The sequence below is a fragment of the Berghia stephanieae genome, chromosome 7 (assembly GCF_034508935.2).
Source record: "Berghia stephanieae isolate SIO BIC M18660-M18661 chromosome 7, UCSD_Bste_1.3, whole genome shotgun sequence".
NCBI lineage: Eukaryota > Metazoa > Mollusca > Gastropoda > Nudibranchia > Aeolidiidae > Berghia > Berghia stephanieae.
In genome coordinates this window covers 45,938,483-45,964,315 of record NC_088366.1, presented here as the reverse complement: position 1 = coordinate 45,964,315, position 25,833 = coordinate 45,938,483, and the positions used below count along the sequence as shown (strand labels likewise).

The 25,833-nt window shown below is 35.2% G+C and overlaps 1 protein-coding gene across 13 annotated transcripts in view; it reads right to left on the bottom strand.

Annotated features, from left to right (window-relative positions):
• Positions 1 to 14,415: 14,415 nt before the first annotated feature.
• The window catches only part of LOC144977357 (maestro heat-like repeat-containing protein family member 1), a 65,351-nt gene continuing 53,933 nt past the window's right edge, over positions 14,416 to 25,833 (bottom strand). For all 13 annotated transcript variants that reach the window (XM_078922461.1, XM_078922464.1, XM_078922463.1 and 10 more), the window contains 10 exons: positions 25,408 to 25,490; positions 24,286 to 24,426; positions 23,849 to 23,966; positions 22,262 to 22,408; positions 20,115 to 20,303; positions 18,915 to 19,070; positions 18,020 to 18,154; positions 17,144 to 17,246; positions 15,498 to 15,563; positions 14,416 to 14,753 (listed from right to left, as the gene is read on the bottom strand). In XM_078922461.1, the coding sequence (XP_078778587.1) occupies positions 14,671 to 14,753; positions 15,498 to 15,563; positions 17,144 to 17,246; positions 18,020 to 18,154; positions 18,915 to 19,070; positions 20,115 to 20,303; positions 22,262 to 22,408; positions 23,849 to 23,966; positions 24,286 to 24,426; positions 25,408 to 25,490 (1,221 nt within the window). In that variant the 3' untranslated portion in view covers positions 14,416 to 14,670. The remainder of the gene's footprint in view (positions 14,754 to 15,497; positions 15,564 to 17,143; positions 17,247 to 18,019; positions 18,155 to 18,914; positions 19,071 to 20,114; positions 20,304 to 22,261; positions 22,409 to 23,848; positions 23,967 to 24,285; positions 24,427 to 25,407; positions 25,491 to 25,833) is intronic.

The window sequence follows — 25,833 nt, the reverse complement described above, 5'->3', positions numbered from 1 at the left end:
TGATGAATCAAGAATAGAAAGAGATCGACGATATATGGGGTTGCCTGATGACTGGCAACGTACAAATACTTGAGAAAACAGTAAGTATTGGCATTTCGGGGACAGAACAGACGCTTTATCCGCAAAAATGTCATAAAAATAAATATAAACAAAATGCAGTGAGGGTGTGGTGAAAGTGTGCGAACTTCATGGTCGATAACCTGGCGATCAATCCATTCGTTTATCAAGCTATTGTACTTCTACTATTATGTACTACTACTACTACTACCAGTACTACTACTACTACTACTACTACTACTACTACTACTACTACTACTACTACTACTACTACTACTACTACTACTACTACTATCATTTCTACTACTACTACTACTACTACTACTACTACTACTACTACTACTACTACTACTACTACTACTACTACTACTACTACTACTACTACTACTACTACTACTACTATAATAATAATAATGATAATAATAATAATAATAATAATATAATAATAATAATAATAATAATAATAATAATAATAATAATAATAATAATAATAATAATAATACAGAAAAGAGCAGGCACTAATGTTGATAGCAAAAAGAGATGAAGTGAGTAGGAAAGTGCCAGAAGACAATAGAGAATAAACATTTCGCGGCGGTGATGGGGGTTTGAACCCGCGACCTTACTGGTACGACACTCCGCCTGGCCGGGGAGAGCGTGACTCTACCGTATGAGCTATCCACGATCCCAAAAAAGATCGTCTCTAACTCAGGTCATTATTAGAGCTCTCCCCGACCAGGCGGAGGTCGTGCCAGTAAGGTCGCGGGCTCAAACCCCCATCCCGCCGCGAATTTTTAATTCTCTATTGTCTTCTGGCACTTTCCTACTCACTTCATCTCTTGTTGTAATCTACTACTAATACTTCTACTACTACTACGACGACGACGACAACGATAAGAGAAAGAAAGAAAGAGAGAGAGAGAGAGAGAGAGAGAGAGGAGAGAGAGAGAGAGAGAGAGAGAGAGAGAGAGAGAGAGAGAGAGAGAGAGAGAGAGAGGGGGGATGGGGTGTTCTCTTGTCCTCTTTTATCACATGACACAGACCTGTCTACATTGTTAGATCAATTTCGCACGTTCTTCACATTTCAAACACAGTTTCTACTAATGCTAGGTATGTGTCATCAACAGTTAGAGAGACTGATCAGCAAGTTCAACGAGGTAAGATTCATTCTTTGTGTCTTCTCATTAATATGTCAAATGTCGGTTGATAGTTGTGTAACATCAAAAAGAAATATTGATCATCTCCACAGAATTCATCAAGAATCAGAGGAGCATATTTTATCTACTGTTATTATGCCGATTCTCGACTGCTGGACAATATGACATGTCATTTTCCCCCCAGCTAATTGGGAGGGTCATAAAAATGGATCATTTAATTAGTTGATTGAAGAGTGCGTAGAGAGAGGGTATTTGACAGAGATGGTGGGATCAAAATGCTGGAAATGAAGATGGATGGAAGCGGTTTCAGTCAATGACAAACTCAACATTGGTTTCATTTGTGACAGGGAGATTCACGTTAAGACGCGGACGACCATAATTATGTCAATATTTGACTTAAAGCTACAATCCGGTATTATCCGGTATTGTGTTGTGATAAATCTAACTACTACTACTACTACTACTACTACTACTACTACTACTACTACTACTACTACTACTACTACTGATAATAATAATAATAATAATAATAATAATAATAATAATAATAATAATAATAATAATAATAATAATAATAATAATAATAATAATAATAATGATAATAACTACTACTACTGTTAATACTAACTCCCACTACTCTTCTACTACTGTTAATACTAACTACGACTACTACTGTTAATACTACTACTACTACTACTACTACTACTACTACTACTACTACTACTACTACTACTACTACTACTACTACTACTACTACTACTACTACTACTACTACTACTACTACTACTACTACTACTACTACTACTACCACTACTACTACTACTACTACCAGTATTGTAGTAGTAGTAGTAGTAGTAGTAGTAGTAGTAGTAGTAGTAGTAGTAGTAATAGTAGTAGTAGTAGTAGTAGTAGCAACAGCAGCAGCAGTAGTAGTAACACTGACAGTATAGAACAACATTTTCATTTCATGCCGTACAAGTCACCAAGAAAGCAGAATTATTTGCTCTTATACTTTTACAGTATCCATCAATGTCTATCGCCAGGTACTTATTCACACTGACGACGGTTGGGGTTAATTTGTTCAAATGCATTATAAAAAGACATTATCTTTGTGAGTTCCCAATCATTGTCACTCACTCTGTCGTTGGCCACACTTAATACTACCTGAGAGAGAGAGAGAGAGAGAGAGAGAGAGAGAGAGAGAGAGAGAGAGAGAGAGAGAGAGAGAGAGAGAGAGAGAGAGAGAGAGAGAGAGAGAGAGAGAGAGAGTGACAATGATTGGGAACTCACAAAGATAGTGTCTTTTTATAACGCATTTTAACAAATTAACCCCAACCGTTGTAAGTGTGAATAAATAACAGGCGATAGGCATTGATGGATACTATAAAACTACTACTACTACTTCTACAACTATCTAAGGCATTCGACAGGGAAGAATGGGTACCTTGATAAATAATAATAATAATAATAATAATAATAATAATAATAATAATAATAATAATAATAATAATAATAATAATAATAATAATAATAATAATAATAATATATAATAGAACTTTATTGTTCAAATAAATGGAAATTCATTTTGATTCACATTGATGCCAATATAAAATGATGATGATGATGATGATGATGATGATGATGATGATGATGATGATGATGATGATGATGATGATGATCATCATCATCATCATCATCATCATCATCATCATGGCAGTGACATATAATTCAAGAATGCCATTATAAAACGGACACATTACAAAAGATATGCATTATATGAAACTTAAATGTCGTTCCATGTGGAATAAATGAAGCATTGAGTATGGTGAAAATATGAAAATTCTCAATAATAATTATGCAATATATATTCCTTTATAATTTTTGAGAGATATGTTCAAAACTGAAAACACACGACCATTCACTGAAAGTGTGTTTATATTTGTAAATAAACAAACAACAAACAAAAAAAAAAAAAAAACAAATACAAGAAGAAAAAAAATCCCAAATGGGATAACTTGGATGAATATTTTCATTGTTTTAAGAAATATTGTATATTTACAATTAAAGAACGCAAGAAAGAGTAAGACAAAGGGAATTGGTTCAAATAGGGAACAAATTAAGGTAGATTCCATGAGCACACTATCAATGTGATTCGGGTATAGGCTCTGCGTTAATAAAAGAAACAATAAACAATGAAAAGTAAGATTAAATCTGAATGGCTAGTACCTTTTCTATCCGCACCCCCCCCCACCCCCCCCCCCCCACCCCCATCATCTTCGTTTCAAGCATTTTAATCCCACCCATCCCCATCCCTGACAAATAATCTCTCTATACACACTCTTCAATCAACCAATTGAAATTGACCATAATTTCTATGCCCCTCCCAATTAGCTGATACTGGGTGGGGATCCTGACCTCCCATAGCGGGCAGGGAGGTACACACTGTGTCTTCTATCCCCTTATATCTGTTTTCCAACATGCTTTCTTTCTTTGTCTTGGAATGAGATTACTTAGTTTTTTTTCCTGGCCCTGGTTGGAGTCCTGGCTGGGAGGGAAACAGTCGAATGCATAGTTATTGTTTTGGGAGATGATATTTTTTTCCTTGTAAATCATCTCTCTGTTATGTATTAGTATATTTGTTATTTTTAATGTATAATGTAAGCATTTGAGTGTGTTCCTCTTTGTTGGATTTTGTTCTTGTGTCCGGATGAGACTTATAGGTGATCTCAAACTAAGTACATTGGTGGTATGCTCTTGGAATCTACATCTGATCCCTATTTGTTCCAGTTCCCCTATGTCTTACTTTCTCTTGGATGCTTCAATTGTAATTCTAGAACTTTTTACTATCCCATTTTCTTCCTTTTTACTGGCGCTGATATAACCTAAATGTGTTGCAAGCGCCGTAAAACCCTTAAAAACAAAAACAAAAACAATTAGCTGATAAAATGACAAAGTGGCTGTTGTCCGGTCTGCGGTAGTCCGTGGTACCTACCACAGACGTGTTATCTATGGTACCTACCTTTCGGGTACGAAGCAAAGACCGTACAGCTGAGCCAGGCCGCTGCCCCCAAGCAAGTCCGAAAAGCAGGTTCAAAGAGGCGAGTCCCACTCTTTGAGTCTCCTCATTAATATGCGTAAGGTCGATTACTGGTGTTATAAAATCAAAACTGTGTTAACCGCTGTCATTTCAGGGATTGTAAACTTAATTGGACACATGTCACCAAGAATCAGCGTGGGAGAGGGGCTTAGATTGACCGATGTATAGATAGATAAATAGATATATATGTGAAGATAGATAGATCAAAGTAAACAAGTCCCTCTCTCTTTTGACTATTTATAAAAATAAAACAAATAACTACATAATAGAGAGATGATTTACAAGGAAAAAAATATAATCTCCCAAAACTATAACTATACAATCGACTGTTTCCCTCCCAGCCAAGGACTCCGGCTAGAGTTAGGACAGAACTTAGTAATCTCATTCCAAGACTAAGGCAGAAAGCAATTGGAAAACCAATACAGAGGGATAGAAGAGACAGCAAGTTCCTCCCTGGGCACTATGGGAGGTAAGGAACTCACCCAGACAGAAAGCAAGTTGGAAAACAGGTACGGGGTGATAGAAGTCGTATTGTTTTTGTTTGTTTTTTAAGGGTTTTACGGCGCTTGCAACACATTTAGGTTATACCAGCGCCAGTAAAAAGGAAGAAAATGGGATAGTAAAAAGTTCTAGAATTACAATTAAAGCACCCAAGAAAAAGTAAGACATAGGGGAACTGAGAACAAATAAGGATCAGATGTAGATTCCAAGAGCATACTACCAATGTACTTAGTTTGAGATCACCTATAAGTCCGGACACAAGCACAAAATCCAACAAAGAGGAATACACTCAAATGCTTACATTATACATTCAAAATAACCAATATAATAATACATAACAGAGAGATGATTTACAAGGAAAAAAATATCATCTCCCAAAACCATAACTATGCATTTGACTGTTTCCCTCCCAGCTAGGAATCCGGTCAGGGCCAGGACAAAACTAAGTAATCTCATTCCAAGACAAAGACAGAAAGCATGTTGGAAAACAGATATAAGGGGATAGAAGACAAAGTATGTACCCCCTGCCCACTATGGGAGGTCAGGAACCCCACCCAGCTATGGGAGATAAGAAACCCCACCCAGGACTATCGAAAACTTACAGATTTAAAGATACAATTAATGAAAACGAAATAGTATCAAATTTTAAATCAAAATTTATTTCAGGAAACATTTATCATTAATTGCATATTCATAATAATAATAATCATCGGGCAGTAACCAATAGCATCACACATATCATATGACATCACATACACATATGTCACTAGTAACCAATAGCATCACATATATATGACATCATATACACATATGTCACCAGTAACCAATAACATCACACATATCATATGACATCACATACACATATGTCACCAGTAACCAATAACATCACACATATCATATGACATCACATACACATATGTCACCAGTAACCAATAACATCACACATATCATATGACATCACATACACATATGTCACCAGTAACCAATAGCATCACACATATCATATGACATCACATACACATGTCACCAACAAAACAGTAATATGTCCAGATGAACTTATGCTGAACATTTTATTTAAAACGTAACCTATACAATTAGAGTGAGTAAAACATTAATTTAAAAAAAAAAAAGAAATACAGAAAAACAAAGCAACTAAAAAAGAAAAGAAAAAAAAAAGCAAGACAAAACATTTTTTTTAATCTATCAAAAACCCAACCAGCAAGAAGCTAAATGAGGTACCTGTGAGTATTTTGACTCCATTTTCTTCATCTGCCTCATCCTGACACAATACCAGTCAGACGCAATGGGTTACATATTAACACATTTCCACCTGACGTACAAAGACAATGATAATAGTACCAAGGGAATTAATTTAAAAAAAATGAAAATTCCCTTTATTCCTCCCCAAGGGGAAATTTGTCTTAAAGGTCTGTTCCAAGGAAAGACTGGAATTATCCTGGCGTCTGCCGCGGTGCAGCGCCGCAAAATGAGCTAAGATGGGGTTACTTGGTCAATGCCACATGGCGCTGCGGGTAGTCGCACTCGGTACCTTTCTAGTACAAAGCAAAGAGCATTCTGCTGGAGCCACGCTGCCCCTAAAAGTCCCATCCAGACACAGACACAAGATTGAATTAAAAGGAATTCGTTCAAATCACACGAAAACACCAAAATCAAATCAAAGAGACACAAGACGTTTAACTCACTCAATCCTAGAGATTTTTGCTACTTTTCAAAATTGGAAAAAATGTATTAAAATGAGCATGTACATAGATGCTTTTATTCAACTATCATTAAAACGTAAAAACTTAAAAACATTAACTTTGATACTACGCCTATAATTTGTCTCAGAAAATGTAATAAATAGGCATGGGGTGAAAGTAACCCATGTAAACTACGGATATAGTCGGTGATAGGGTTGAGTGAGTTAATTTTGATGAATGTCATGAACAAAATGTCTATGGCAGTATGTGTGGGAGAGGGGAGGGGTGGTGGTGGATGAACATACAATAATTTAACATTATATTATGGGTTCTGTAAACAATTTAATAATACTCAAGAGGCACAAATCATGTCATCACAATGGAACACAATACATAGAAGCACACACAATCGTGTCACTAGAACAAAATACATAGAGGCACACACATATCATGTCATTAGAACACAATACATAGAGGCACACAAATATCATGTCATTAGAACACAATACATAGAGGCACACACAATCGTGTCACTAGAACAAAATACAAAGAGGCACACACATATCATGCCATTAGAACACAATACATAGAGGCACACACATATCATGTCATTAGAACACAATACATAGAAGCACACAATCGTGTCACTAGAACAAAATCGAGTCACTAGAACAATATCATTCTAGACAATACAGAAGCACACACAATCGTGTCACTAGAACAAAATACACAGAGGCACACACATATCATGTCACTAGAACAAAATACATAGAAGCACACACAATCGTGTCACTAGAACAAAATACACAGAGGCACACACATATCATGTCATTAGAACACAATACATAGAAGCACACACAATCGTGTCACTAGAACAAAATACACAGAGGCACACACATATCATGTCATAAGAACACAATATATAGAAGCACACACAATCGTGTCACTAGAACACAATACATAGAGGCACACACATATCATGTCATTAGAACACAATACATAGAGGCACACACATATCATGTCATTAGAACACAATACATAGAGGCACACACATATCGTGTCACTAGAACAAAATACACAGAGGCACACACATATCATGTCATTAGAACACAATACATAGAGGCAAACACATATCATGCCATTAGAACACAATACATATAGGCACACACATATCATGTCATTAGAACACAATACATAGAGGCACACACAATCGTGTCACTAGAACACAATACATAGAGGCACACACATATCATGTCATTAGAACACAATACATAGAGGCACACACATATCATGCCATTAGAACACAATACATAGAGGCACACACATATCATGCCATTAGAACACAATACATAGAGGCACACAAATATCATGTCATTAGAACACAATACATAGAGGCACACACATATCATGCCATTAGAACAATCTTGAGAACAAAACATGAAGAGTATGTAACATGGGTTGGTGGCACCAAATAAACAATAAATAATCAACAACAAAAAAAAAAAAAAAAAAAATTAAAAAAAAAACAAAGTACAAAGAAAGCATCCATTTTATTGGCATGATCTAAAAGAACCAATTTTCAATCACTTTCCGTGCCAATGTAAGTACATGTAGCTGTTCCTTCTACACATAACATATTTATCAAATATAAAGGATTATCCGTAGGAGCTTTAAAATAAAATATCTGAGCTTCTCGTTCAAATTTGCCCTACATATAAATATTATTATTATATATATATATGTATAGGCTTATATAATACAACATGGCATCTAAAACATGACATCAATAATTCTAGTTCCAACACGTTCACAATTTCCTTGGAGAAATCTATAAACGCAAGGAGTAAGGGAGAGGGGATGGGGGTTGGGGGAAAGGGGGGGGGGGGGGGATAAGACAAGATAATATAAAAATGGTTGGTTGGTTGGTAGTCTCCAGCAGTTCAAGGCATTCTCAATTTTAAAGTCAAATTATATTGTAGAATTTAAGTCAATCGTCAATAAAAAGCAGCATTTGTAAAATATATATAAGCACATTCCAACGTTCTATCTTACAGTATGCACGTCACGTGACAATTCTACGCATAATAATCTACACATTTCTAACTGTTTGAATTTGAATTTTAGCCCAATCATATTGTGCCCAGTCAATTTTTCTTCACTTGAGAGAAATTTCAATGTAAAAGTAAAAGAAAAAAAAAGGAAAAAAAAAAGAAATGAACCCATTTCCCTCAAGTTGGTCTCATGTGAGGACAGTAGTCAGTAGATGGCCACAATTGTATTTGTGAACAAAAATATGACACGTTTGTTGATGTATTTTTAAGAAATTGAGCTTGTACATAGCGCAATATCCACTAAACGTGCTCAAAGCGCTTAACTAAGGGTCCCTGACCAACAGCAACACGTAACATGTAGAACAAGACATGACACCTGTTAGGCGAAATTACAATTTTTTGCAACAGAGACAACACTGTTAATGGCCAGGTAATCATTGTACACCTGAGTACGGTGAGAGAATGTGAATAAAGAGCCTTTTCCAAGGACTCAACTATGTACCGAGTGAGGCTCGAACCCAGGACCTTCCAATCCGAAGCGAGTGTCATACCACAAGACCACATAGCCACACATTTGTTCCATGATTGAGGTCAACAGACAAAGTGTCTCGAACTCAACGCGACAACACCGAAATGTTTAAAATTTCAGGTCATTTTAACTTTAAAATTAAAAATTACTCTCTGGCATCTGGAGGGGCGAAGTGGCCAAGTGGTTAAGGCATTGCACTGTGATCTGGAAGGTCCCAGGCTCAAGCCCCGCTTCATGCACTGTCATTTTTTTCCTTGGGCAAGATTTTGCTCACTTGGACAACATGGGTGATTCCTGTTGACATCAGATATCTTGTTTGATGGATTATCTATATTCCTTCATGGAATGCCTAGGCGACGTATCTTACGGTGCTTTTACAAAAGGGCGTAATTTTTAAATTTTTTTCTTTCTGGTATCTGGGTCACCCTGACATAATAAACCCATTTAGAGACAAAGGGTCACATATAATCAAACCAGAACTGTTTTGTAAAGCGCTTTGAGCACATTATGTGAATATTGCGCGATATAAAAGCTCAAGTTTAAAAAAAAAACATTTAATGGAAAGACATTCGAAATGAAGAGACATCTGTTTGGTCGGTAAAATGGTTTTTCAATGGTAAAAACAAATCAAAAACAATCTGTGTCATTTTGTTTTCCTTCAAACTGTTATCGTGTGCAATGTGTTTTAAGCTTTATATGAAATAAATAATTTATCACAAATATAATGTGTTGTGTTACAACTGATAAAATCGTCAGGAAAAAAATAAACCAACACAAAACTAAATATAAACAAAAAAAGAAAACCGTAAGTCGCTTTTCTTCTACTGTGGCATTATCTTAATAGCCACTGGTAAAACAGGGGATAAAACCGTTGTAAATAATTAATGCAAAATTTAACATGCAAAAAATCCCCTAAAAAATAAACAAAACAAATAAATAAATTTTTAAAAAACACCAAAAAAAAACCTTGTTTGTGATATGGAATGCAGTGAAAGACTTGAATTTGAAAAAAAAATCACTTAAAGGAAATAAAAAACAAAACAAAAATGAAAATGCATAAACAAATAAAAACCATAATTGAAAATGACAATCAAGAATATGAATATGATATGGCTTGTAATAAATGATGGTTTTGGGTGGATTTTGTGACCATGGATTTGCTCTATCCAGACAACAGTACATCTGATACAAACAAGGTGTGGTGAACGCAAAGCATTTGGTAAGTAAGTAAATTACTGGTCATTCGGGGGGGGGGGGGGGGGGGGGGGGGGGGGGATAGGAAATATAAACAAGTTTCAAGTTTATTCAATATTAGGCTTTCGCCAATAAATCAACAATTTGATGCCAACATACATGAAAGTGGAAAAAAAAAAGGTAAATGGAACCAAAAATAAACTGATACACCACACAATAATACACGAATGGTAATAACATCAATACGTTCAATAATAATAATATAATAATGATGATAATATAATAATAATAATAATAATAATAATAATAATATAATAATAATAATAATAATAATAATAATAATATAATAATAAATAATAATAATAATAATAATAATAATAATAATAATAATAATAATAATAATAATAATAAACATTCGTCATTGATTTAGCAGATGGTAGAAATGCCAGGTCAGTAATGTACAGAAAAATATATATATATATATATTCTCTCTCTCCCCTCTCTATCCCTTTCTCCTCTCTCACACACACACACACACACACACACACACCGATGACCAATATCGATATATATATAACAAATAAGAGTTACAACAAAGCAATCTTCAAGTTAGTGTGTATGCTGTCATCCAGGGGACAAGACAAACACACTTCCATTCTTCAATCTATTTTTTTTTTTTTTGTTTGTTTGTTGCTTTAGGTCTCTTCCAACACAATTGAGGTTATATGAGAGACCGCTGAAACAAAAAACAAGCAATCTAACAAAAATAGTACAAATGTAAATCAAAATCATAACCTAAAGATATCATAAGCTAAATTATAAATAACCAAGAACAAACAGGCAGAAGATTTACAGAAAAAAAAATATCCCCTGTCAAAAATACAATCACAAACCAAAGAAACAGGATAGGCTAGTAAAGAGAAGAAGAAACGACATCACTATCGGATCGTATACCCATGCGAACATCATAGGTATATGATTCAAGGGTGATGCTCCCATCCAACCACCCGCTCTTCAATCTATGATTACACGCCAGTTATTTATAGGTCCTTTCTGGATGCAACTAATAATAATAATAACAATAATAATAATATCAATAACAACAATAATAATAATAATAATAATAATAATGATAACAATAATAACGATAATAACAACATAACTCAACTGAATGGTCTACCAATGTAGACAACAAATAGACAGTTCTAGGACAACATGGGCTATCCCAGAATTGGCCATCAACTCATGTCTTCAATTCGAAAAAAAAAATTTTTAATGACCAAGCCAAATTCCAATCAGGTACAATGCCAAAGTTTCTTATAAACCAATCAGCTCCAATGCCAATGTATCATTTATTCCCCAAACAGGCCATATGGAACCATATTTCCATTTCATACAGTACCAATCGCCTGTTAAGCATCCTTTTTTGTATTGACACTCTTACAATATCTGTACTGCCAATAAACCAAGAAATTCATTCAAATCATATTTCCATTTCATACAGTACCAGTCACTGTTAAGCATCCTTTTTGTACTGGCACTCTTACAACATCTGTACTGCCTTTTACCAGGTACTCACTCTAACTGAAGTTGATTTGAGTAAAGAGTGTTTTAGCCAAGCCTTTTTTGCCTTAGCCAAGCCATGAGACCAGACATTTCCATGTTCATTGTCACCTATCTGGCCAGTGACCAGCTCGACTTTCGTGACAGGACGAGACACTGTGGTGCTGAGTCAGCAAAACACACACAAAAGAGATCGAATACATTAAAAAATGGCGTCACATAAGTTTTGAAAACCCTGTTTACACTGTGGGGAAAGCCCATTGGTCAAAAATCTGACAACATACTTTATACAACTACTGTTGACAATAGGGAAACTAAATTGTCATCTCAAAATACTGGTTCCAATCTCCCTGGAAGTGTTTTATGCTTTTAATCGTTTTACGGCGCTTGCAACACATAAAGGTCATATCAGCGCCAGTAAAAAGGAAAAAAAATGGGATAGTGAAAAGTTCTAGAATTACAATTAAAGCACACAAGAAAAGGTAAGACAAAGGGGAATTGGGAACAAATAGGGAACAGATGTAGATCCCAAGAGCACACTATCAAAGTACTTAGTTTGAGGTCACCTAAAAGTCTCATCCAGACACCAACACAAGATCCCACTAAGAGGAATACACTCAAATGTTTACAAATCATATGTTAAAAAAACCCCCAAAAATCAAGTAATCTCAATTCAAAGACAAAAACAGAAAGCAAGTTGCAAAACAGATATAAGGGGATAGAAGACACAGTATGTACCACCCTGCCCACTATGGGAGGTCAGGAACCCCACCCAAATAGAGGGGGATAGAAGACACCTGCCCACTATGGGAGGTCAGGAACCCCATCCAGATATAGGGGTATAGAAGACACAGTACGTACCACCCTGCCCACTATGGGAGGTCAGGAATCCCATCCAGTCCTTGGAACTGAGAACCCAGTCTTCTCGATGAATGCTGGATACATACATTGTGCAACTGATCTTCTGGCCGCTCTTTTACGCCCCTTAATAATAAGAACCTGCCTATACATCCTTCTATTAAAACAGTATCAGAGCTGCTTATTTGAAATTTCAGAAATTCGTAATTTCCAAGGAAAACAATGAAAGGGTCACTATAAATAGCATAACTAATCAATTACGTATTTGCCACCAGAATGATCACAAATGTACCGAAGTCCTAAATACAGTTTCCAAGCCACCAAACTTTCCTTTTCAACAAAATTTATTGAATCAAAAATGTCTATGCAGCTCTGTCACTGGAGCCAAAAATTCGTAATTCTACAAATTTTTCGTAGTACTAGGCAGGTCTGCAGTATTGCCACATCATGATTCAATATGTAAAGGACTGGTTACACACTTCCAAGGAGTTTTGAACTGGAAGAAAGGAAGGTGTGATGTCACGACTTCTGCTTATTCCCACTAGGAGAACATTGAGTCAGTCATTGGGTCAGAGTTTTTGACACATTCGAATTCAGAATAGATAATATGTTTCAAAAAAATATAAATTTAGAAAACAAAATCTTAAGTAGTATCACATTTTTGTTTTACACACATTTTGTCATTGCGAAAGAAAAAAACAACACAAAAACACAATTTTTTTGAAAGAATAGAATCAACAAATTTGAAAAAATAAAATAAAATGAAAAGTTTTAGAATCAGACAGTCTGAATAATTCCAACAGCCCGACACGATTGCAATGTTAAATGTTAAATCCACACATTACAGTATATATATATATATATATATATATATATATATATATATATATTATATATATATATATATATATATATATATATATATATATATATATATATATATATATATAAACCATTTACGTTAAAAAAAAAAAACTGATTAGAAATCAGATTTGTCAAAATTCAATTGCACATGGAAAAAATTAGTCATGGTGGGAAAATTAAGGCAAAGATTTTGGTGATGTTTGTAAAGTCTTAAGACTGGTAAAAAAGAAAAAAAAAGAAGACAGGACTCACATATTTTCTTTTCCTGTTTTTTTCTTCTTTTAAATATTTTAAAGGGTTTTACGGCTTGCAACACATTTAGGTCATGTCAGCGCCAGTATAAAAGGAAGAAAATTTGGATAGTAAATACATTCTAGATGTACAATTCAAAGGACTTGAGGAAAAGTAAGACATAGGGGAAATGGTTCAAATAGGGAACAGATGTAGATTCCAAGAGCACACTATCGGTGTCCTTGGTTTGAGATCCCCTAAAAGTCTTATCCAGACAGCAGCACAAGATCCCACTAAGAGGAATACACTCAAATGTTTGCAAATCATATGTTTAAAATAAAAAATAATAGTACATAAGAGATGATTTACAAGGGAAAAAATATAATATAAAAAAAAAACTATAACTATACATTCGACTGTTTCTCTCCCAGCCAATGACTCCGGCCAAGGTCAGGACAAAACTTAGTAAGCTCATTCCAAGACAAAGACAGAAAGCAATTGGAAAACATAATATATAGGTGGATAGAAGAGACAGCAAGTACTACTCCCATCCAGATATTTAAAAAACAAAAACAAACTGAACTCCAATGGCTTGTAATACACAACACATGATGCATAGATGTAAACTTGAAAGGATTCATTGCGTTTTGAAAGAAATATAGCACCATTCCGAATTTGTTGATGTCATATATAAACTAAAACAAACAAGCAAAACAACAAAAATTTGGAATGTTACAGTCTAGCAGTAATGTAATAATACACATAACTTCAATCTATGTTACAGTTTAGCAGTAATGTAATAATATCACGCATAACTTCTAATCTATGTTACAGTCGAGCAGTCGTGTAGTACTTTACAATGACGTCCAATCTAATAATCATACAGTAGACTCATGGCCTCTGCCGACTTGCTTCTGACTTGTGGGGACGAATCTTTCAATAACATGATTAATGCTGAAAGAAAATACAAACAAAAACATCTTCAGAAGCCTGTTTTTGTACAATATGACCATAGCATTCTTGCCTATTTAATTCACTCAACCCGAACACTGACCTATCCATAGTTTACCCGGGTTACTTTTACCCCATGCCTATTTATTACATTTTTCTGAGACAAATAATAGGCGTAGTATCAAAGTTAATGTTTTTAGTTTTTACATGTTAATGGTAGTTGAATAAAACTATCTATGCACATGCTCATTTTTAATACACTTTCTCCAATTTTGAAAAGAATCAAAATATCTGGGATTGAGTGAATTAAAATTTTTAAAATCAGTAACCAACACAAAATTCATCAGTGGTGAAATTTCAAAAATACTATACTAAACCAAAAAAAAAAAAAAAAAAAAAAAAAAAAGAACTTGAAAAACTTGAGCTTTTATGGAGCGCAATATCCACTAAACATGCTCAAAGTGCTTTATAAGGGCTCCCTGGCCAACAGCAACACTTAATATGAAGGACGTTAGGTGATAATACAATTTTTTTCGGATAGAGACAATGCTATTAACAGCCAGGAACTCACTTTACACCTGAGTACGATGAGAGAATGCGATTAAAGAGCCTTTTAAGGCATGACATAAATGGAACGATCCATTTTGGAATAGAACTTCTATCAATACATGCTTTCATATAGAGGTGATGCTCAATTCACCAGATGGCTGGGGTGGCGGGGTTAATTTGTAAAAAAGATTGACAAACCTGCACAGATGTGCTCCTTGGTGATGTCAGCCCTCGTTTCTTTAGTCAAATTCCCCATCAGAAAACCTGCAGACGGTAAAATTGAATATTTATATTTGTCAATATCTTTATAATGTTCTTCGATATCACAATCCATCCCATTAATTGCTATATTGACTTCTTTCTGTTCCGACATCTTTCGAATATGACACGCTATACTCAAAACATCAAGAATAGTTGTATATGGCTCATATCTGTGAGTGTCATTTTTTTGTTTTTGTTTGTTTGTTGCTTTAGGTCTCTTCCAACACAATTGAGGTTATATGAGAGACCGCTGAAACAAAAAAACAAGCAATCTAACAAAAATAGTACAAATGTAAATCAAAATCATAACCTAAAGATATCATAAGCTAAATTATAAATAACCAAGAACAAACAGGCAGAAGATTTACATAAAAAAAATATCCCCTGTCAAAAATACAATCACAAACCAAAGAAGCAGGATAGGCTAGTAAAGAGAAGAAGAAACGACATCACTATCGGATCGTACACCCATGAGAACTTCATAGGTATACGATTCATGTGAGTGTTAAATTCAGCAACACACTTGTAATGTTATATATTGTAGCTAATTCACAATATCAACAAAATAATTCCTATGTTCATTTTAATTTAATTTCCGTTGTGCCTTATGAAAAGGATGTGGGAGTTACTTTTGATTCACATTTGAATTTTGATTTACATATTGATAATTGTGTAAGCCGTGCAAACAAAATGATGGGAATAATATATAGAACCTTTATAAGTCTGGATAAAACCACATTTTTATATTTGTATAAATCGCTCGTTCGACCAATTCTAGAATACGGAAATTGCATCTGGAGCCCATTATATAAAAGACAATCTATTAGTATTGAAAGTGTACAGAGGAGAGCTACCAAAAAAATTTATACAATACAGTATTTATCTTATAAGGAAAGGTTAGAATTTCTTGACTTACCCAGTTTGAAATATAGAAGAATTCGTGGGGATTTAATTCAGGTTTATAGATTGGTACATGGTCTGGATAGGATAGACTTTTCTGATTTTTTTTCATATTCTAATATTACTTTTACTAGAGGGGACAAGTTTAAGATTTTTGTCTCTAGATGCAAAACAAACATAAGACAAAACTGGTTCGGTATTCGTATTGTTCAGAAATGGAACAGTTTGAAATTTGAAACAAAGAATGCAAAATCTATGGATTATTTCAAGGTGTTAGTAGACAGGGAATTATATGATGGGAGATTTATATATGACGAATAATACTTGTTTGCTCTGCTGTTGACATGGCTTTCAATCTTGTATGTATATATTATGCATTATTATATTATTATGGTTATCTTCTATACGCGTGTGTATGTGTGTGTGTGTGTGTGTGTGTGTGTGGTTGTGTGTGCGCTTTGCATGTCAAGGTTAAAGATATATGTTTGTACACCACATGAGTACATTTAAGTTGAAATACTATCTTTACCACGTGTATCGTTATTGTAATATTTAATCAATAGATTTATGGCATTACTAATTAATATTAAGGGCATTCAAAGGATCTTATCCTATTTTGCCCTATACCACATGTTATGTTATGTTTAATTAACAATTTTGTTATAAACTTTTGATTTCCTTACCTACAAACATGGCAGCGTTACTTTTGATTTCTGACCAGGAACTTTTGAAGAACGCGACACACCCCATGATGTAAAAATTGATCTTTTCTGGGAAATCTTGGATCTGGAGGAGAAGAAAAAAACCCCAAAACATATTTGATTCTTAAAACAAAATTGCAAGACGGTTGTGAGATAAAAATAGACAACTGGCAACAACAAGAATATTCATTCTTTGATTCTTTTTGTTTTAAATCTTACCATGACAATGGTTTTATATCCATTCCATTACACTCGACAAAGTCTGAGAACAAGTTACATATATTTTATTTGAAAAATGGAAAATCTGACTTGAAATTTGGATAAGTGTGTGTCTTGGAGTAAGACTTGTGTGTGTGTGTGTGTGTGTGTGTGTGTGTGTGTGTGTGTAATATTGTAAATAAGAGTTAATCCATCAATGATACAAACTTCAGAGATTAGATGTAGAGACAAGGCTCTTTAATTTAGAACTAGCAGACACCAGCAGATACTTTTCCAAACACTAGTATCTTTTCAGAAACCTTTCAACATCCTAAGTGCTAACACTTTTCTGCCGTCTCCTGTATTTAGTATTAACGTTTGTACTGTTTTGTTACTGGCTGAAGAAGGGTTTTGAGCTCGAGACGCTCTGCGTTTGGTAATTTGTTCTTTAATGAAGCTATGATATTCATTTTTGTACAGGATATTTCACATGTTAACCTCTCATATCTCTTAAAAAATCACCTGTCTTTAAAACTGATCAATTGTCTATTAGAACTTGTTTTCAATATTCGTGTCCATTGTTAATCTACATTCATTTCATTTCCTTTCATTGTCTTCTAAGCTCCATTATAAACTCTAAAACAAACTTCACTTCCTCACAATGATTTTGGCCAAGTCATTCATGAATTCTCCATAGTGTAGATGACTTTCTTCCACCAGGTGGCGCTGGAATTTGCCATTCATGACCTCTGACCCCATCAGTGGCCCAAGCAGACGTAAAGCGTATTTACATGACTGGAAGATTCATAGAAAAAAGGAAAGAAAAAGTGATACTGATTATTTGAACTGAAAAAAAAAAAGATGAATAAATCTTTTTTTATGAAAAAAAAAAGGAAATATTTTACGTGGAGCAAGATTTTTTTGTCAAATTGGTCGTACAACCTCCTTCGATCCCAATGAAAATATCCAGTAACAACATAAACAACAACAACAACAATAATAAAAACAGCAGAAAAACCAACAACAACAACAACAACAACAACATAATTATAGTTAATTGACATAGTATGAGCAAGACAAAACTATTATCATTTCTGGTCTATCTTTATTTCAGAATGATGAATCAAGTTTTAAAAAATATAAAAGAAAATTAATAAAACACAACACATCTTACTCGTCTGTCTTCATAACAAATCATAACAAACAACAAAAACTTTGAAATAAAAACACAGTTTTGTCAACTGTATTTAATATTTTTAAAAACATGCCAATCCTAACAGTCTGACTTCATATAACAAACAACAATAATTGTGAAAACACAGTTTTGTTGACTGTATATTTAATAACTAACCACACACCAATCCTACCTGCCTCACTTCATAACAAATCAAAACAAACAATATTACCAGACATTCAAGCCTTGTCAGCTGTATTTAATAACAAACAACACACATATCCAACCTATCTGACTTCATAACAAATCATAACAAATGACAATGGCGGACATCCAAGCTTTGTTGACTAAATTCAGTAACAAACAACACACCAATCCTACCTGTTTGACTTCCTCTTCCTTGTCGTTGAGATGTAGCAGCAAGCTGACCATGTTACTATGAATCTGTTCCAGGAACGGAGCCTTGGATGGGCCGTCACCGAAGTGGGACAGGTTTCCAAATAGACGGAATGCTTGAGATCTCACCGCAAACTTGTCCTGTTTGACAGAAATGTATAGGGTAAAGTGTTGTTGTATAGGGTAAAGTGTTAATGTATAGGGTAAAGTGTGGCTGTATAGAGCAAAGTGGTGCTGGAGTGGGTAAAGTGTTGCTGTATAGGGTAAAGTGTTGTCGTATAGGGTAAAACGTTGTCGTATAGGGTAAAGCGTTATAGGTAAATTGTTGCTGTATAGGGTAAAGTGTTGTCGTATAGGTTAAAGTGTTATAGGTTATAGGTAAATTGTTGCTGTATAGGGTAAAGTGTTGCTGTACAGAATAAAGTGTTACTGAATTAGGTAAAGTGTTGCTGCATAGGGTAAAGTGTTGCTGTGTAGGGTAAAGTGTTGCTGTATAGGGTAAAGTGTTGCTGTGTAGGGTAAAGTGTTGTCGTATAGGGTAAAGTGTTATAGGTAAATTGTTGCATTGGTGTCTCATGGTTGTGGTGAATCGTCTTGTAATAAAAATCAAGCAATGTTGATCGTAGTCAATGAATAGTAAAGGTGGCAATGATCAAAAATACTTAGTGTCAGCATTGCGTTTTTGATACTTTACATACCCCACTTGACTCAAGAGGATGAGTACCTGGTTAGAGGCAGTGATGGATATTGTAAAAATGGTTGTACAAAAATGACACCTAAAATGTGACTTGTACTTTATAAAATGGACATTTGGTTTCCGTCCAAAATAAAAAATGTTCACATACGTTTTATATTCATATTTTGTATATTATCAAGAAATCTATTCATGTAAACTTCACATAATTTCCCCATAAAAAAGGTGGAAGATAAAAAACAAACAAAAGAAACAAAGCAAAAAAAAAAAAACAAATAAAAAAAACAAAAAAAACCCAAACAGTTCCATACCCATTTAATTTTTAAACATAAAACCCTTTCCCCCCATGCCCCCCCCCCCCCTTTTAGAAAAAAACAAAAACAAAAACAAAGTAAGATAAACAGAGCAATACAAAACAAAGGTAACAACAATGACAACAATCGACATGAAAAATAAAAATAATCAATAATGCTTTTCTTTCCTTAAATTACCTTTTCAAAGCAAGGCCTGATCTTGAGTGAAATGTTGATGAGAATGGCCCTGATGTGTTCCTCTTGGATCTCGGATAGAATCCGTGACAGTCCCATCATGGCCTCGATGGTGATGAAATCCTCCGGATCCTCCTTGTCATCCATACCGGCCATCATGGCCGACAACACCGTTGTGGCGTAGTGTTGTACCTGGAAATTTTTTTTTTATGAAATGTTATGAATTTTTCAATATATTTTAAAGTTGTCCTTTTCTTGTAATCCTTTAGAGCCATTTGGCCCATGGAACTGGAGTTTATCCTGGTTTCTAAAGTGTGGAAAGGACAATAGCAGTAGCAGACCTGCCTCGTGCTACAAAAAAGCTACAGCTACAGAGATGTATAGGTCTCTTTGACTCAATAAATCTTGTTGAAAAGAAAATTTAGTTCCTTAGATCCCTATATTCAGACTTTGAAACGTTTGTGGATCGTTTTTATGTTTTTAAGGGTTTTACGGCGCTTGCAACACATTTAGGTCATATCAGTGCCAGTAAAAAGGAAGAAAATGGGAAAGTAAAAAGTTATAGAATTACAATTAAAACACCCAAGAAAAGGGAAGACAAAGGGGAATTGGTTCAAATTGGAAACAGATGTAGTTCCAAGAGCACACTATCAAAGTACTTAGTTTGAGATCACCTAAGTCCAGACACGAACACAGGTCCCCACTAAGAGGAATACACTCAAATGTTTTACAAATCATATATAATATAAAGAAAACATAATACAGTGCATAACACAGAGATGATTTACAAAGAAAAAAAATATAATCTCCCAAAACTAACTATACATTTGACTGTTTCCCTCTCAGCCAGGGTATCCGGCCAGGGCCAGGACATAACCAAGTAATCACATTCTAAGACAAATACAGAAAGCAAGTTGGAAAACAGATATAGGGGAATAGAAGATGCAGAAAGTACCTCCATGCCCACTATGGGAGGTCAGGAACCCCACCCAGCATTTGTGGATCATGGTGATGGCAAATTATTGATTTGAACAGCTATTTATCGTGACTTTTCATTGTTTCCCTTGGAAACTACGAATATTTCAAATTTCAAGTAGGCAGCTCTGCAAGTTCTTGCTAACCTTTGGATAGGACACAAATTTATTGCAAAGTACTTTCTGCCAAATCTAACAGACTCAGCTACCCAATCACTGCTGTGTGGACAGGGGCAGAAAAAAAAATCCGACAGCACCTCGGATCAATCTTGGTCCCTTTGTGTGTGAAGCAAAAGCTCTACCAACAGAGCTATCGGGACGCCCTCCCCCCCCCCCCCCCTCGATTTATTAGTCATTTCAAAGGTAAATCTACTGTTAAAAAGTGTATTGATAAATGGATGGTAGCGATCAGAGGATCAGAGTATTGAAAACTCCGATGTCAGGACAGGATTTCACAGCCTCTCCATTTCAATTTTAACCTGAAACTTTGCATTCAAATCGATTCCTCCTACAGATATAAAAGAGCATTTATACAGTGCAATATCCACTAAACATGCTCAACAGCAACACTTAACATGTAGGACGAAACATGACGCCTGTTGGGTGATATTATAATTTCTGTGGACAGAGAGACAACACTATTTATGGCCATGCACTCATTTTACACATAAATATAGTGAAAGAATGTGAATAAAAGAGCCTTTTCCAAGGACTCAACTAGGCACACCTCAGAGCGGGTCTCGAACCCAGGAATAGAAAAAAAAAAATAATGAGTAATTTCCAAAGATTACAAGAGATTTAAATCTTAAAGTCAAATTGAGCTTTCATATAGTGCATATCCACTAAACGTACTCAAAGCACTTTACAAGGGGTCCCTGGTCAACAGCAACACTTAACATGTGGGACGGCACATGACGCCTGTTAGGCAATATTACAATTTTTTTCAGAGACAACGCTGTTAACGACTAGGTACTCATTTTACACCCGAGTAGGTTGTGAGAATGTGGGTAAAGAGCTTTTCCAAGGACTCAACTATGCGCCAAGCAAGGTTTGAACCCAGGACCTTCTGATCCGAAAACGAGTGTCATACCACTAGACCACATAGCCGCACATGCATTGGAAAATGACAGGATATTGAAATCAATGCTAACAATCCATTTATTTATAGGTCCTCACGTGTTGTTTTCCCACACTGGAAATGTTCCCCAATCCTCTGACACACAACATGCGTACGATGTGTGACTCGTCCACCAGTCTTCCCAACAGGCTGTTCATGATCAGTTGAATCAGGTCTTCGTTCTCTTCACATTTCTGGTTGATGAGCTGGAATTGACAATTGACAGATTAATAATGGGCAGCAAGGTCTAACTTAGGTCTAGCAGGTCGATTTTAATATAAGACACCTTTGTATGAAAAAAAAAGGGTAGCAATTAACCAGTAGATTTTTGACCAATCAAAACATGGAATTTGTGACATGTGCTTGGACATAGTTGTTTGTTTATATACAACAATGTGAGTGAAATTGACCTCTCTCTGATCATTGTTATTGTTTCACATATCGTCAAATGTATGACTAGTTATCACACGATTTTCTCAATCAGAATGTTTAACCTTACACATAGTTTTCCGTGTTGGTTCTATTGATCAAGCAGTAGAACAGTGGATAATTAATCTAGACACGTAGCTTCAATAGTAAAACCCGTGTAGTTTGCTCTGTTTACCAATCACTGTCATTGTGACGCCTGTCTGAGAGGCGTGGTTATCTAGGTGTCTATTAGTCGTTACCTTCAAATTCATACTGGCGAATCCAGGATAACTTTTATGCTTTGAGATGCAAATCTTTAACATTTTCCCTCACACAAGCTGCATTTTGTGGCTCATGTATTCAACTAAGAACACAACACATGCCGCTCAACAATCATTTAAGCAAAATTACAAAAGACACGTCCCCTTCCTGCCCCCTGACCCTTATGTCAACACCTCAATGAAACAGTAACACACCACTTGCTTGAATGTCAGCCTCTTGAAAACCTGAGATGCACATTCCTCCCACCAAATCCAAGCAACAGTAACGCATTGTATTGTCACCTGGAACAACTACAAAAGACGTCTAATTTCTACGTCATGGCACAAGACTGAAGGGCTAGAGCTCAGGTGGTCGCTGGTTCGGATAAGTAAGTAAGTAAGTGGCTTATGTAACTTTTACTTTAAGATTTGGACAAAAGCCACAAAATTTATTGCCTCATAAAACAATGTAATATAACCAAATCAAGTGAGGGAGTAAAGTAGAGTCTCTACTTCCCTTCAATGCCATTTACAATCAGTTTTGTTATGTTTTGTTATGTGTTTTCACTGAGTTCCTTTGTATGACAACTCAAATTTTGACAGTTCAGCTTTCCGTGTGGCATGAAGCGTTAAAAAATCAGCGGTGAAGGAAAGTGTTAAACACTAAACAACATCATATTACAATTTAATGAATAACAATGTCAAATTGAATGTAAGCTTCAATTTAATAAATGAAAACAGATAATGGATGAATGAAACACTACAAACAAATTATCTCATTCATCTGTAGTGTTTCATTCATCCTGTTTCGTAGATGAAGGGGAAACCCGAAACATCCACATTATCTGTTTTTTTAAATTAACTTAAAGTTTACATTCAATTTCTGATTGTTATTTATTTCTTCAAGCTTCGAGCAGCAACATTTATATTACAATTCAAAAACATTTTTAAAAGTCACCATCTCAAATCTTTCTTTACCTCTGCATAAAAAGCAGCAACGGTCACCCTTTGTGTTTCATACAAACTAGACAGAGCAGACGTCAGACAGTTGACAATGTCCCCAATATTTGTGTCCTTTTCCTCATTTACTAAAGCCCTGATAGGGACCAGGGGAAGGGGGAGTTAGACAAGGAAAAGGAGAAAATAATATTAAAAATTGAATTGTTTCATGACTCATAAAAAAGAAAAAGAAACAATGCACTTCTTTGAAATGCTGTTGAAATTTTTTTTCAAAGGTATATCACTATTATCATCATTATTATCATTATTATTATCATCATTATTATTACTATTATTATAATCATCCTTATTATTATTATTATCATTATTAATATCATTATCATTATTATCATGGATTTAATACTTAAGAGGCAATTAGAGAAGTAAACGAGGTAGAAAACGAGATCCATTCCTACCTCGTCAGCAGAGTAATGGCCTCTGGGAAATCTGCCTCCTCCGCCTCCATCAAACCCCATGCATCTCCCGATTGGAGCTCTTCTATCATGTTGGTCATTTTGGTCTGCTCGAGGAACGTCTGCATGGCCGTTATAGAAACCCTGGAGAGATGGAAACAAGATTTATGTATTATGTTTTAAAAGGTTTTACGCCGCTTGCAACACATTTAGGTCATTTCAGTGCCAGTATAAAGGAAGAAAATGGGATAGTAAAAAGGTCTAGAATTACAATTAAAGCACCTAAGAAAAAGTAAGACAAAGGGGAATCGGTTCAAATAGGGAACAGATGTAGATTCCAAGAGCACACTATCAATGTGCTTAGTTTGAGATCACCTAATAGTCTCATCCAGACATCAGCGCAGATCCCACTAAGAGGAACACACTCAAATGTTTACAAATTATTATATATTACACTAAAAAGTAATACAATGCATTACAGAGAGATGATTTACAATACAAGACAAAAAATATAGATGATTTACAAGACAAAAATTTCATCTCCAAAACTTTAACTATACATTTGACTGTTTCCCTCTCAGCCAGGGTCAGGACAAAACCAAGTAATCTCATCCCAAGACAAAGACAGAAAGCATGGAGGTCAGGAACGAAACAAGGTTTGTGTAACACTTGGAACACAATTCTTTGATATCTAATAGTATAGAGTTTATTCCAGTTCTCCTAGCATTAAACGGACAATAGCAATTGCTTGCAACCCTTTGGATAGGACACTAATCTATTGTAAAGTATGGATATAAAGGGTCTGAACACTTCCAAAACTCCACATAGGTCCTAGGTACATGTGTATTATTTATTGTGCTTTGAACATAGCACAGTATCCACTAAACGTGCTCAAAGCACTTTACAAGGGATCCCTGGCCAACAGCAACATTTAACATGTAGGACAGGACATGACAGAATCAACACTGTTATCGGCCAGGTACTCATTTTACACCTGAGTATGGTGAGAGAATGTGAGTAAAGAGCCTTTTCCAGGCTCGAACCCAGGACCTTCCAATTCGAAAGCGAGTGTCATACAACAAGACCACATAGCCAAATATCATCTGATCCTATTGAATAACTTACTGAAGAGGGTTAATCTTCTGGTTATCCTTGGAGACGATTCCTTTCTTTTTCTTGTCAATCTTTGGTTCGTCTGTCTCCAACTTCTGTAGACAAGAGATTGTAAAAGGTATTAAACAAAAGTGAATATAACAGCTTGAGAAAAAAAAAAAGAACAAAATACCAGACACCAAATGTTTCGGGCTCAAATTTCTTTTTCAGCCAATAATGAAAGCAATAAAAACATTATTACATGGCTTAAAATCGGGCTAGAAGGCCGAGAAATATTTGACACGCCCTTTCTGTTTGTTAATGGCTGAGGAAGGATTTTGAGCCCAAAACATTCTGTTTTAAGCATTTCGTTCTGTTTGAAGATATCAAGCTCCTTTTTTTATTTGTTGTGCAGCTCTGAATGAATGTCACCTTGCCTCAGCTCACTTTGCATACAGT